The 15,369-nt window shown below is 55.4% G+C and overlaps 1 protein-coding gene across 2 annotated transcripts in view; it reads left to right on the top strand.

Annotated features, from left to right (window-relative positions):
* Positions 1-15,369, top strand: part of DSCAML1 (DS cell adhesion molecule like 1) — a 344,894-nt gene that overhangs the window by 242,434 nt on the left and 87,091 nt on the right. For both annotated transcript variants that reach the window (XM_077893692.1, XM_077893693.1), the window contains 4 exons: positions 1,210-1,356; positions 7,108-7,386; positions 10,703-10,978; positions 13,488-13,784. In XM_077893692.1, the coding sequence (XP_077749818.1) occupies positions 1,210-1,356; positions 7,108-7,386; positions 10,703-10,978; positions 13,488-13,784 (999 nt within the window). The remainder of the gene's footprint in view (positions 1-1,209; positions 1,357-7,107; positions 7,387-10,702; positions 10,979-13,487; positions 13,785-15,369) is intronic.

The raw sequence follows: 15,369 nt of genomic DNA, 5'->3' as shown, positions 1-15,369 counted from the left end.
CCTGGCCCCCAGAGACCCAGAGGGATAAAGAGTTAGCATCTCAATCTCAGTCTGGCTGGGTCTTGGGTAGGAGGGCACTGCCATGCACTGAGGGAGTCTGAAGCCGGATGCAAGCCCTGCCCCAGCCAGCAAGTCCATATTCTTCCCTTTTATTTTTTTTTTAGATTTTATTTATTTATTGCTGAGAGATGTAGAGAGTGAGGTAGTAGAGACATAGGCAGAGGGAGATGCAGGCTCCCTGTGGGGAGCCCGATGCAGGACTCGATCCCAGAACCCCAGGATCACGACCTGAGCCGAAGGCAGATGCTCAACCACTGAGCCACCCAGGTGCCCTTTATTCTCCCCTTTTAAAATCGGTCCTGATTAGACTCAAATTCACAGTTTGCCTCAGGACCTTGGACAAGGAAATCCAGTCTACCCCTAAGTGGTGTCACAGGTCATAATCAGCAAAATGGGCTGATTCCTGCTGCCTTTCCTTCCAGCTTCCCTGCCAGGTCGTGACAGTAAGACGATGGAGGTACCAAGAAAAGCAAAGCACGGTGTCTGCATCTTTGCCTTGCACAGAACAAGCATTCGAGAACCATGAGTCGAATTGGCATGGCACATCTGCCTCTCCATGTCCCCACTACTACTATAGCTTAGCCTCGGTAACTGTTCGTTGAGCGAATATATGATAGAAATTGAGAGAAAAAGATTTAAGCTTGTGTGTGGCTCTGTATACAGGATGCGCTGGGAGCCAGAAGGCCTGAGTTGTCTGCTTACTGGCCGTGTGACCTGACGATGAGAGGACATTTCAAATGGCTGTAAGAACAAATGAGCAAGGAATGTGAAAGAACTTTGCAAGCTCTCACCCAGAGATAGGAAAGATGAGGACTGATACTAAGTGAGCACTTGCTGTGTGCCAGACACCGTATTATTATTTTCAATCCTTACATCTACCCTGTGAAGTATTATTTGCACCCCATTGTATGGATAAGGCTCAGAGAAGTTAACTTTCCCAAGGTCACACAGCAAAGAAGGGGACAAGTCAGTTTGGAACCCAGACCTGGAGTCTGACTCTAAGGCCCACCCATCCTTCTGTAAAACTCCAAAGCTTCTACACTTAATGAAATAACAATTCTGGGAGAAAGGCTGGCTGCCGGCCTCGGTTGCTCCTGGTGGTGTGCCCAGCCAGGGGAGTAACGGAGGATGTCTTGATTATGTCTCCAGAAAACAGGTTTTTTATTACTCACCACGGCGGGCTGTACATCTCTGACGTGCAGAAGGAGGACGCCCTCTCCACCTACCGCTGCATCACCAAGCACAAGTACAGCGGGGAGACCCGGCAAAGCAATGGGGCTCGCCTCTCCGTGACAGGTAGGCCAGAGGGCTACGGAGGGCACCTGCCCACCCCTGGGATGGGCATGGATCAGGGGACTCCAAGAAGGAGAGTGTAGAACAGAAATATAGGGCCCAGGGGGGCAGAGCTCATCCAGTTTGGTTTGGAGTGCCCTTCACATAAGGACCTCGGAGTCTGTACCTAAGGAAGCTAACTCTCCTGAAGAACTGGCGTGTTACCATTTTTCAAATAATGAGAGTTCGATCCACCCTCTCTTTCCCTTTCTTGCCTTTGCTGCCAGGAAGCTCATAAATAAAACCTGGTGTTCAAACGTAGTAACGATGAGGTTAGATTAGATTAGAAGTGGGAGGGGTTTGTTCCTTCAGGACTCTAAGCATCTTTTAAGATTCTGTTTGACCTATTTATGAGTGCGTGTGTTTCTTCTGTTGTAGCTTGAGAGTAAGCAGGATAGAATCTGTAAACAACAGTATTTGTAAACTAAATGAAAGAGTCTTATTCTGGAGTGATTATCACTTTTTAGGAGCCACTCGCCCCAACTGTTTGACCAGTAGGAGGCAAAGCCAGGACTTAGCTTCTGCAAACAGCGTGCCAACCACCACCCCCGCCCAGCCCGTGGAAGGGGTCATTTGGACACCCCATACATGCCCCAGTCACGGAGTAAAGGAGGGCACATAGTACTCCTCAAGGAACACTACCTCTCTGGAAACAGTGCTTTTTCAAACTCTTGACAGCAGTCCACAGATAGACATTTTTATCGTAACCTGTGCATGCACACACTGGTCGTTCCTACCACATGCATTTACATGCATTCTGCTATTTCCTACTCTATCCTATCCAATTCTGATTTATCTAAATGCTGGTCGCAACTCACCAAATGAATTTCACAAGTTCCTAATAGTTTGTGACCTATAACTTAAAAATCTCCACTGTTGAGGAGGTGGGATTGGAGTGGCTTTTGGAAGGTGGAGGAACTGATAGCATGGTGGTTTTGGAGACCAAACTCACTCCGCTGTGCAACCTCTTGGAGCCTCTGGAATAAGTAGCTCGACTAGTTAACCACGCTGATTCTAACTCTGACCTTCTGGGGTTTGATGAGGACCACCCCCATCAGATTAACCCTATCCCAGACCCTCTCTCATTTGCCCAGCACATTTGAAGAGCAGGATCCAGGAGGGCAAGGATAGGGCTGTCTGATTCTCCTTTGTGTCTCCAGCACCTGGCCCTCTGCCTGGCACATAGTAGGTGCTAAGTAAATATTTGTGGAACTAACCAACGCCAAGGGAGATGGTGCTGTCATATGGGGAGGCGATGGGGCTGCACTGAAGAGCCTCTATCTTCGTGGCTAGACTTAGGAATCGGCAGCCCAATTCCCGAATGTGTTGGAGTGGTTCCCTTCCAAATTATAGGGACTTGTTTGCATGCTGTTTTGCATCTCATCTGCATGCTTCTCATAAAACGTGGGACTGGTGCAGAAATCCCCCCTCCTGCAGGCCTGCTTCTCTCTCCTGCACAAATATTTAGTCCCTTCATCCTGCCAATCTCACCTCACTCTTGGAGTGTGTGGGGTGGGGGGCTGGCAGGGGACGGAATAGGCAGGTGCCTCTCAAAAAAGACACCCTGTAAACTGGAGGGTATGCCAACCATTGTCCTTCTGGTCTCCATTCCCCACCAGCTGTGAGGAGGAGGGGGGTGCGGGTAGGAGGAAAATGAGAGGTGCCACCAGAGATAAAGCCCAAACAGAGAGACAGAAGCAAAGCTAGGGAAGCTCCCAGACAGACAAAAGGGGAGAGGCACGGGCATGGAGAGACATAGGACAGGGAGAAAACAGAATGGAAAGAAACCTGCACAGAGACAAAGGCAGAGGGGAAGACAGGAGTGAACAGAACTGAAAGGACCAGGAGGGATCTGGAACGGGAACAGAGGGAACTGAGGGGAAGGGGCCCCACCGGTGACACGGCCCTGATGTGATGTGATGTGACAAGGCCATCTGCAAGCCGCTTGTCTCGGCAAAAATGCAAGTGATACTGGAGGAAGGCAGTGCAGAGGAGGCGCGAGGGGGGCCTGTCGGGGAGCTCAGGCCTCAGCCTCCAGCCCCACATACCACCTTGAGGCAAGGGCGGGTGTGGGGGTGGTCAGTCAGTCCTGAACAAGAGATCTGCTGGCCATGGTTTCTGCTGAAAAGGTTCGCTTTCCAGCGGCCAGCACCCCCCGAGGGCTTCCGGGCTGGTGGCCGGGAAGGGTGACCAGAAGCCCTGGACCACCAGATGGAAAGATGCACCTGAGAGGGGTCCCTGCCTCAACACCTGCTGACTGAGGTGTTCATACACCCCAAAGGACGCTGCCCCTGTCTCCCTAGGCCCAAAGGCAAGAGGAAAGAGCGCAAGGATCCACGTGGCAGAGTGTCCCAGGTGGTCATCTGGTGAGGGCAGCAACCACACCTGTGATTTCTTCAGAGTGGCCTCACAGAGGGTTTGGTAAAGCTAGAGGGCGGGAAAGAAGGTGGGCGCAGCCAGGTGTGTTGGGTAAAGGACTCTGAATCCAGCCAAAGGTTCACGCTTAGCCTCCACTCACTAGCTGCGCAAGGTGGCAGAGGATAAGCAGTGGCTCAAGCCTCAGCTTCCTCATCTGTAGGATGGGAGTGACGAAACAGCCCCCCCCCCCCGCCCCGACCCCCTGGCCTGGGGTTGCGAGAAGTAGGGACCCGATGGAAAAGGCTTAGCGTCTGCCACATCGGAAGCGCTCAGCAGAGCGACAGCTGCGCTGTGGTGGCGGCTGTCTTGTCGTCGATCTGTTGTCGCTGCTTTATTGTTCCTACTCCCTTCCGGAGAGCGTGTGCTGTGTGGGCCAAGGTGAAGGAGGCAGCTGCAAGAATGGCCCGAGCCCCCTAAAATACGACCTCCAAACAACCACTCCGTGCTTTGCAGAGTTTTCCAGGAGCTTCCATGAGCATGAACTCCGTGGAATAGGCATTATCAGCTGCATTTATAAAGAGAAACCGGTGACCAGAGCGGCTCGCAGACCAGTCCTGGCTTCCCCAGCTCATGGGGGGGCGCCAAGCCACGTGCGGAAGCCGTGTTTGGGGGTGACTTTGCAGGGCAGCACTGCTCATTGGGCCGAGGGAGGCCCCAGCGGCCTCCCCGGGGTGCCCCGGACGGCCCCGGAGATTTCTGGGGGCGCAGCCGTCTGGCTCCCCCAGCCCCGCGCCGGCCCGGCAGCGCCCGGTCCCCCCAGGCTGTCGCCGGTACACGCCGCAGCATTTTACTCCTGCTCCGGAGTAATGAAAGAGGCTTCTTTCCCTCAGAATTTAATTTCACGCCTGAGACTCGGTGATTAATTCCCTCCCCCCGCCCCTTCCTCCACCGCCCCGTCGGCCCCTCCGCTTGTAAATTCTGCGGTGTGCCACGGAATTTGTGTATTTTGCATCAATTAAGTGTCACATTGAGTAATTCTTCCCTGGCACCGGGTTTGTTTATCCCGACCGTCCCCACAGGGTTGCGTGGGGAAGAGGCCGCAGAAGCTGGTGGCGAGGGAGGGCGGGTGCCAAGCCGTAATTGCCCGGCACATCTGCATCGTGGTGTCGCTCAGCCAAGCTCTTGGACGTGCGATCTGCCACTATTGCCTACGACAACCTTAGGAGAGGCGGAGGCAGTGCTGCCGCCTCACCCCACGGGCGAGTCTCAGGCTCTGAGACCTTTCGAGACTCACCCAAGGTCACACGATTTACCCGTGACCCCAGGCGGACCAGCCCCTGGCTCTTCTGATTCTCAGCCCAACCTCCTTCAGAAGAGTAATGGAAGGTGGGGAGGGGGTAGCGAGTCTTCTAGAAAGTCTCTGGCCCCGGGAGAAGTCCTCGCCCAACCCTTCTCCAACGGAGATGGGCCAAGGATGGAGGAAATTTGCCCTTAGTCAAGGAGGGTCCAGAGGGGCACGTCTTCCACTCCCACCATTCCCTCTTTTTTTTTTTCAAAGATTTTATTTATTTATTCTTGAGACACACAGAGAGAGAGGCAGAGACACAGGCAGAGGGAGAAGCAGGCTCCCTGCGGGGAGCCTGATGTGGGACTCGATCCTAGGACCCTGGGATGAGGACCTGAGCCGAAGGCAAACGCTCAACCGCTGAGCCACCCAGGTGCCCTCCCATCATTCTCTCTTGAGCAGATCTCACTATTAGATTATTCCATCTTGGGCCCGGTTTTACTGAACAAGGGTGAGTGAGACCTCGTTTGTGATCTTGGCTCTGCAGTGCCACCTTGGGCAGGTCACTGCACCTCTCTGGTCTCAGGGGGTCCTCCTCTGTCTGTGGCCTCCAAAGCCCCTAAGCCAGCTCTACAAGTCCATGAGCCTATAAAATTCTGCAATGTGGAAAATCAGACCACTGCCTGTGCCTGAGCACCCCTTCAGCCTCCCCCTGACATGGTGGGTCAGCAGCCATGGCCTTGCTCCGTGCAGGCACAGGAGATCCAGCGATGGAGCAACACTGTCTCAAGATGCTCGCAGCCTCCTGGAGAAGACAGATACATGACCTGGTGCTAAGCAGGTTGAGGGGCTCCTGGGTGGCTCATGACAGTAGTGGCCTCTGGGGAGAGAAAGGAGGTGGCCGAGGGCAGGGCTGAGGGAGACTCCCCTTTTACACAGACACTCTTCTAGACTTTCTGAAGTTTTGCCACGTGCATATATTCCACTTTTTAAGTTTTTCATTAAAAAGGAAAGGTTGCATAAATAAATAAATAAATAAATAAATAAATAAATAAATAAATGAATGAAAGAAAGGTTGCTTGAAACTAAAATGAAAGAAAAAGAAAGCTCAATGGGTATCTAATGAGAGTGGCCCCGGAGGACACATCCAGGAGGGGTGATATAATTTAAGCTGGTTTGTAAAAGACGAAGAGGTGTTGGCCAAGTGGAACGGGCTGCTGGGCAGCCAGGGGAGGGCAGTGCAGGGACACAGCCCACCACAAGTGGGGAACCACTGCCTGGGTGGGGAGCTGAAGGGGGGGCCCACCGAGTAGGCCAGGCCGGGGACCTGGCCAGGGACCTGGCCAGGACCAGACCCTACATCATAGCAGGCCTAACCGGGGAGAAGACGTGTGGGTTCTAGGTCGGCAGAGGAGAGCCTGGGCAGGTTTTACAGCAGCAGGAGGTCCCCAAGGCAGAAAAGTCAGGGAGGCATTTGAGGATAAGGAGATCTAGGCCGAGAGCAACCATTGCTCCGCTCAGAAGCGTCAGACATCACACACGGAATCCCACCAGCCGGGAGCCTGGGTCTCCTGCAGGTCAGGGCCCCGGGACCTGCAGTCACTGCTTCCTCTTGGATTGGGAATGTAAAATAGAGAGTTGTTCGGGATGGTAGATGTGGTTTGCAGAAGGCTTAACTTCAGAACCCCACTGGGCGCAGATGGAAATGCACGGCCCTCAGAGTTTGGCAGGATCGCAGGTGGGTGGAGACGGGACAGGGAGGAACACTCTCACACTCTCTCCCTCTCTGCACCTCTCACCCCTTCCCTTGCTCCATCTACCTGTCTGCCCTCCCTACCCCCCTCCCACCTCCCCCAAGCCCCCACTTCTGAGTCATGGCTCTCGGGGCCTCTGTCTGGCCTGAGTGGGAGAGGGGGAGCCAGAGTCTGGGGCCCAGGGGGCCCCACGAGCCATCTCACACTGGGTGTCCTTCATGCTGGGGACATGCAAGTGCCTGCTCTGGTGTGTGCCCCCACCCCTTCACTCCCTCCTGCTCAGGCTGGCCAGGGCCACTGATGCTCTCTGCCTTCCAGACCCTGCCGAGTCGATCCCCACCATCCTGGACGGCTTCCACTCCCAGGAGGTGTGGGCCGGCCACACCGTGGAGCTGCCCTGCACCGCCTCTGGCTACCCCATCCCTGCCATCCGCTGGCTCAAGGACGGCCGGCCCCTCCCAGCCGACAGCCGCTGGACCAAGCGCATTACGGGGCTGACAGTCAGTGACCTGCGGACGGAGGACAGCGGCACCTATATTTGTGAGGTCATCAACACCTTCGGCTCCGCAGAGGCCACTGGCACCCTCACGGTCATCGGTGAGCGGGGAGCCCCTCGGCCGGCCCTAGCAAGCTTTGAGAGCACCTGCTTCTGGCCAGCCCGGGGGTGGGGCAGGGAGGACAGTCCCCTGGTTGGGAAAGGTGGTCAAACATCGGAGGAAATGCTCTGGGTTTGAAATCAGAAGATCTGCTTTCTGGTTCTGGCATTGTCAGAGGGTAACCCACTTTGGGCAAATCACATGACCATGATCACCACCTCAGTGTCCTCTTCTGTAAAGTGGGATGATGATCCCAGGCCTTCCTACCTCCTGAGGTCAGAAGGGTCAGGAGGGGTCGTGGGGGTGACAGTGACAGTGACGAGCTCACAGGGCTTCGTGGCTTGGTGACGGGGAGGAGTGTCTGCACTAAAGGAAGTAGTGCTGATGTTAATCCAGTAGAGAGGACCTATTGTATCCCATCAGAAGCAATATTCAGAATATTGCACAGTAATTGATAGGGACACTGGTCAATCGGATCAGACGCAGGCATCAATGACCAAGGTGGCCTTTCCAGGGTCTACTGGCTGGGTACCAACACTGGTCCTGCCTGTTCCCTCCCCCTCCCGGTGCCTCAGGGGCTCCAGGGGTCCAGGGAGCCTGCATGTGGCTTTCACATGTGGGCTGAGGGGCTGGGGCCAGGGAAGGACCCCCACCATGCCTCTCCCTTGGGTGATGCGGCCTCAGGCTCCCCATCTCCCCCTCCCTTCTAGCTGTGGCATCCAGAGTCTGGCTCTCTGAGTTCCCTGCATTGACAGCAGTGAGGCTGGGATTTGGAGACCCCTGGGGAATCCCACCCCCTGGAGGAGCTACGTAGCCTGAGGCCCCATTGACTGTTGTACCGAAAGGCATCATGAGGGTCACTGAACCCAGACAGGGAGAGGAGGCTGTCCAGCTGTGATCCAACCCCCATGCTGCAGAGAAGCCGTCCTCCCCCCTCACTACCTGTCTCAAGAGCATAGAGCTACAGGTCTGCAGACCCTCACATGTTCCCCCTGCTTGGGTGGCCTCCTGGGGCCTGGTGTCTTGTTGCCCTCAGCCCATGTGTAAGCGCAGTCTCCCTGTAGTCAAGGGCCTCTTGACAGTTGGGGTGCATTTATCTGCAGTGCTGGGAAGAAGTCCTCCCCTTATGAGCACATGTGAAGCTGGAAGAGCAGAAAGAGCCCCAAGAAACACTCTGGGAGTGATAGCACATGATACAGATGTTTAGGTTAAAATGCTGAGAGCCCAGGGGACGGGGGATCCTCACAGAGTACCGAGCCCCAGCCAGCAGGCAGGCAGGTAGGACCAGGGCTGACGTCCCCCTCCTTGCCCTAAGGACCGTGCGATATGCCTTGCCCCTTACCCGCCCTCCTCCTGCTCACACACAGTACACACACACTCTCTCATCTCACCCTGGCGTACGTACATACACGCACACACATGCACTGTCTCAGGACTGAGGTCAGGAGGGCAGCACACCCCCGAATCCTTGGAAAATTACCAAACCTGACTCTGGGTAATTTGGTGTTCATAGCTCCTGCCTCAGTACCTACAGGCAAGCAGATGCACACACACACACGCAGGTAGATGTGTTGAAAGGTCACATGCCCACTTCTCCATACCACAGGCCCACACGTACGGTGCTCATACACACTTACCGATACACACATTCTTCCACCTTAACGTGCTCACATCCAGGCTCACACACACAGATCCACAAGTAACTGCCTACAGCTGCGTGCACTGCCCCACCGGCATACCTACAGCGGATCCCCTCTGACACTCGGCCCCGCACCTTCCTCCCCACACTGGGTTTGGCTGGACAGCCAGGTTCAAGGGGAAGCCACATAGCTTTTCTCTGCCTTCCGTTCTCTCTGACAGCCCCTCTCCACCCGGTGCATGGAGGAAAGCATGCTTTTCACACACACCCCCGTTCTGCCAACAAGCCTCCTGCCCATCTTGTCGCCAAGTCATATGGGGCAGCAAGATGAGAGCAGCTAGCTGGTAGAGCCCTGGGAGCCCCGGCTGGTGACCAGGACAAGCAGGATGCCACCTGCCTCGTTGTGCACTGACATTTCCGGGGCAGGGTCTCTGGGAGAGAGTGGGAGAGCCCGGCATGAGCAGAAGGACCCCTGTGTGCTTTGACTGTGTCCCACCCAGCCAGGCTGCAGGCCACCTCGCTGAGGTCCTAGGCCCCTGCAGGCCTCAGCCTCCTGTAGAGAACCCCAAGCCCTTGGAGATCTGGGGAAGGAGGCCAGCCTGGGGCTGGTGGCCAGCCCGCCCGACAATAATAAACATGTCTCGGGCAGCAGTAGACATGTAAGGTGAGAGACACTGCCCTGTCCTCAAGTGCTCACAATGCAGGGGGAGAGACAGACACACAGAAGTGATTAAAAGACCATGTGCTTCATGTGGTGACCACTGTACACAGGGGGGCCCAGAAGAGGGGTCCTGACCCAGCCTGGGAGGGCAGTGGTGTCCAGGAAGTCTTCCTGGAAGAGATGTCCTGAGCTCAGTGTGAAGGATGAGAAGCCGTCAGGCAAAGCGGGAAAAGAGCACTCTGGCGGAAGCTCTGGGGCACGAAGTCACCCAGGATGTTCACCAAGCACAGACAGGGTGCTGCTGCCTGAAGACTATATAGCTGAGAAGCAGGGGAAGGTCCCCAGGGTCCTTGATGGCCTTGAATGCCACACCAAGTTTTGGGGTGCTGTAACAGTTCTAAGCAGGAGAGTGACCAGCCACAGCATGGAGAACAGAAGGAGGGATGCAGGGAGGACGGACAATGGTACTGCCTGGGTCCAAGCTGGGAGCTGAGGACCCGCGGCAGGGCAGGGGAGGTGGGGATGAAGAGCAGAGTCACCTGGCACATTTAAAGGCGGTCAGAACGGCAGAAGATAGCAATTAGTTATCTGTGTGGGTATGAGAGAGGGGTGGGGGGTGGCGGAGCCAAGGGTGCCTCCCTGGTTTCTGGGTGGGGGACAGAGAAGATGATGAGCCAGTCAAGCTCCTGCTCTCCTTCTGAGCTGAAGGGAGCCCCCCAGCCCCAGCGGGCAAGGGCCGCGCATTAAGAAAGCAGAGGCTGTCATAACAAGAGGTGCAGAGCCATCACCTGGCCCGACCCTGCCATTTCACGGATGAGTAAACTGTGGTCTAGAGAGGCAATCCACAGGGGTCTGGACAGAACCAGGGCCTCCCCGAGCCCCCCACCCCCACCCCCAGCCACACTGGCCTCCCCGAGCCCCCCACCCCCACCCCCAGTCCACGGTAAAAGCCGTTTTTTTTATCCTTTTCCTCCCCACTGCCTGTCCCCTCGCTCCTCCCCCACTGCCCCGGCCCAGACCCCCTTCACGTGACCCTAACACCAAAGAAGCTGAAGACCGGCATCGGCAGCACGGTCATCCTCTCCTGTGCCCTGCTGGGCTCCCCGGAGTTCACCATCCGCTGGTACCGCAACACGGAGCTGGTGCTGCCCGACGAGGCCGTCTCCATCCGCGGGCTCAGCAACGAGACCCTGCTCATCACCTCGGCCCAGAAGAGCCACTCTGGTGCCTACCAGTGCTTCGCCACCCGCAAGGCCCAGACGGCGCAGGACTTCGCCATCATCGTGCTGGAGGGTGAGTGGGGGCGGCCGGCGCCGGGGTGGGTTCAGGACCCCCAGAGCCTGGCGAGGAGATGCCCTGCATAGGCTCCCTCACCTGCGTCCTGGGAGCAGGCAGCGGTCCAGGCACGTGCCTACCTTAGTTAATCCTTCCGTGGGGAGGAAGAGGGCAGATGCTCTTTCTTAATGTTCCCTATTTTGCAATGGAAATAACTGAAGCTCAGTCACTTGCCCAAGGTCACCCAGCTTGGCCAAGGTCAGAGCCAGGATCTGAACTCAGGTCTCTAAACCACCACACTGTATTGCCTCTGCCCTCCAAAATTACGAGAACCTCACTATGAAAGGGGTCTTCTTTAAGATCTCAGGGGCTTTCAATCTCACAGGGGCCCTGGGACTGCCCCTCAGGAGTCCCTGCCTGGAGCCTTCTTCCCTGAGCCCTCTCTTTCTGGCTGTCCCTCTCCCATTCTCTGCCCTTCCCGCCAGCGCCATGGGCTTTCCAGTCTTCTCCCTGACTAAGGGCTCTTCACAGCAGGCTCTGTTTCTTATCACAGACCTGGGTTTCCACTTGTTCCTCAATCCTTTTAAAGCTACTACCACCCAAGGCTCCTCACCTAGCACATCTGTGTATGGTTGTGCAGGTTGTTCACTGCACCAAGTGCCTAACCCACAGGGCGGGACTGAGAGTAAGGACTGGAATCCGACTTGAAATCTACCTGGCACCAGGTGGTGACCACACGGAGGAGGCATCTTTTTCTTACTTGCACAAAGATACAATGAGGGTTAGCAGAGGCCCTATCCTTACCAACAAATGTAGTGTTCCCCTCACTCCTTTGTTGCAAAACAAAACAAAAACCCTGCAATCCTATTGCTTCCAAGGATTTTTCACTGTCATCACAAAGACACCAAACCCAGGCAAGTCCTCCAGGTTATCAGGATCCCACGTGGGTCTACCTGTGGGTCCTTGGGAGGTGGGAGGTGGGACCTGGGCATCCCCGACCCCTCCCCCTAAGTACAGTGCCCAGTGAACTGCCCCTCCCTCAGCCCCTGCCTCCTCTTGTCCAGCCAGATCCTCTTCCCAACAAGGAGGGACACCAGCCAGGCACAGGCCAGTTGGAAATGGGTGCCTTATATCCCCGGGGACTTCTTGCTGGACCGCTCCCCACACAGCGCATTTTTTTCTCAGAAAGGACAGCCTGTTGATGGCCAATCCAGAGCAAGGATAATGAGGAAATGGAAAATGAGGCTGGCAGATGGGCACAGAGTGGGGAGGAACAGCCAGAAAGGTAGGGTTTGGGGAAGGAAGCAGAGGAGGGTCCAAATGTCATGACCCTGGGAGGCCTTCCAGGCTGTTCCAGGCACCGGGCCTTCCCCTAGTTTTAGGTAAGGGTCTCCCCCCAGAAATGGGGCTGGGGGCTGGCAGACTGGATTATAACATCAGCATCTTGGTGTGAAATGTGGATGGAGAACCATGTTACATTGCCTTACTTTTTCTTTTACTTTCCTTTTTTTTTTTTAATGTTTGTCTTAGTTTTTACTTGTTAGAGTGCATGCCACGTACTTTAATCCTTTACAACAATCCTGTGTAGGATGGCCAGGCTCGATAATTGCATGCCCCCTGTTCCATGGAGGAAGGTGGGGCAGCAGGGTTAATTGTCCCGTCCGGGGTTATTGGGTTAGCCAAGACTTAATTTCTGGCCACGCACACACCAGTGCCTCTGGGCAGCGGTGAAGCCTCATACTTGAGGCTTTTTGCTCAGAAGGCTCCCGCACCCCCACCCCCACCTGTGGGGATGAGAGCTGGACCCAGACTCTGCAGGTCCCCCCCAGTCCGGCCCTGCTCCCACACAGGATTATTGAGCCCCATGTCTTTACTGACACAGGGAGGAGAAAGGCAGGAAAGGAAAAGTCGACAAGAGCTGACATTTATTAAACACAAAGTGCTGTGTGAAGCATCTGAAACGCAGTAATTTTGTCCTCACAGCATCAGTGTGAAGACAGTTTAGTCACCAACCCCAATATCTCCATCCTCCACAGTTAAGAAATGGGAAGACGCTAAAAAAAAAAAAAAAAAAAAAAAAAAAAAAAGAAATGGGAAGACTCAGAGGTGTTAGGTGACTTGCCCAAAGACACAGAGCTCACAAGCGGCCGTGGGAGGATTCGAATCCAGGAGTCATAAATCCTGTGCAATAGTAATGGGCACCTCACAGGGTTCTGTGGGTAGCGCCTGAATCGATGTATGTGAAAGGTTTTTTTGTTTGTTTGTTTGTTTTTTTATTCATGAGAGACACAGAGACATAGGTGAGGGAGAAGCAGGCTCCTGGCGGGGAGCCCAATGGGGGACTCGATCCCAGGACCCCGGGATCACGACCTGAACTGAAGGCATATGCTCAACCACTGAGCCACCCAGGTGCCCCTGAAAGTTGGATCTCATTGTCACGGCCACTGCTTGGCCTCCTCCCCAGCTGCTGGGGCCGGGGGTGGGGGGTGGCTCGGTGACCCTGACGGGGCCTCCTCGCTCCCTGCAGATGGCACGCCCCGCATCGTCTCGTCCTTCAGCGAGAAGGTGGTCAACCCCGGGGAGCAGTTCTCGCTGATGTGTGCAGCCAAGGGCGCTCCGCCCCCCACCGTCACCTGGGCCCTGGACGACGAGCCCATCGTGCGGGACGGGAGCCACCGCACCAACCAGTACACCATGTCGGACGGCACCACCATCAGCCACATGAACGTCACGGGCCCCCAGATCCGCGACGGCGGCGTGTACCGGTGCACCGCGCGGAACTCGGTGGGCAGTGCTGAATATCAGGCGCGAATAAACGTAAGAGGTGCCTGTCTACATTTAAATATCAGAATAGGCTTTTGAGTTCCTTTGCCATCTCTGTGGTTCCCATTATTCTCGTGGTGATTAGTACTTATTATTAACTGTCATTTTGCTTTTAGTAGCGGTCTCTCTCCTCTCTTTCTCCCCCCCTTCCCCTGCCCTCGGTGAACCCCGTCATCCTTTCTTGTGTGTGCATGTGTCTGGTACAGTTTGCCACCCCCCTCACCCCCCCCTTGCGTTCTCATCCCCTCCTCCTTCCCCTTCTTCTCTCCCAGTCTGACCTGCCCCCCTTCACCCCATTCCTCCCCATCAAATCTCTCTGGCCCCAGTTACCCTCAGCACTCCACTAGCAACCCCCAGCCCCACCGGGGCCTTGTAAGGACAAGGATGGAGATGGGGGCAGTGGGGCCAGGCTTGACCTTTGAGAGGGGTGTCCATCAAAGCTGTGTTCCCAGTCCTCCCACTGAGCCATCCCCTAAATGCTCCAGGAGATGTAAGCAGCCGGGAGCCAGGGTGCTACCTTCCCCCCAGTTTCCTCCCTACCAAGCCCCAAGCCATCAAGACTGGGAGGCTCGGGCTGGGTGGGGGGAAGCAGTTCAGGTGATCATCCCCGTATCTCAGCTCTCCACGTCACTGTGGTGAGAAGAGCCCCCTCTGAAGCTCTTAGCAGCCCTGTCAGGTCAGACTGGTCCTCATCTGCCTCTCCCAGTGCCCCCTGACCCAAAGGCAGAGGAGGAGGGGGCAAGGGGCACTGATGGTTGCCAGGGAGCAGGGGTTCGTGCTAAATTCACCTGTGCCGGTTCTCCAACCCCACTTGAGTAAGGTGGCCTCTCATTTGGTGACCCTCCTGCCTTCTCTGAATTGCAAGTGTCAGGGCTACAGGCTCCTGGGACCCCCTGGCCCGGCCCCTCATCATCTGGGTAGGGAACCTGAAGCCTGGAGCTTCTCGCTAGATGTAAAGAGAAAATTGTTCCCATTCCAGCACTGTCCCTGCCTGGTGGCCTCTGAGCCCCCTGTACCACTCCCACATGGCCACCTGCCTAGCAAGCCAGCTGAAGATACCCCCCCACACACATACACAGCATGATCAACATCCCCCTTTTAGGGCCCCTTCTCAGGGACCCACAAAACGCACTTACCTGTTTGGAAGAAAATCATCAGCTCATCCACTGAAGACCTTCCTCTACCGTCTTTTAAATATTTAATGTATGTGAGATCCTTTTTGTACAAGACCATTATATGCAAGTTGAATGAAAATAACAAAATCTCCACATTTCCGTTGTAACCCCCAAATCTTAATCTCCTTGTAAATGAGGACTCGCCCTCCCAAATCCCAGTCACTTCTTAGGAGGTTCACATACCCCACTCACCTCATTAGGGGGGTGGATTCTTGCCCCAGGCAGGAACAGAACATGTCTGTTTGCAATTACTTGAAGCTAGTAACAGGGAGTCCTGGAGAGACCAGCTCCAGCCTTTGCCTTTAGCCTTGCAATAAAGGCCTCCCCCCACCCCTATGCCCCTGCCCACTGAATTTCCATCCCCTGATAGTTTCAGAGCCAAGCAACTGAGAAGAGAGTCACAGGGCAGCT

Source organism: Canis aureus, chromosome 3, assembly GCF_053574225.1.
Source record: "Canis aureus isolate CA01 chromosome 3, VMU_Caureus_v.1.0, whole genome shotgun sequence".
NCBI lineage: Eukaryota > Metazoa > Chordata > Mammalia > Carnivora > Canidae > Canis > Canis aureus.
The sequence above is the reverse complement of the archived record's forward strand: the minus strand, read 5'-3'. Positions and strand labels throughout refer to the sequence as shown.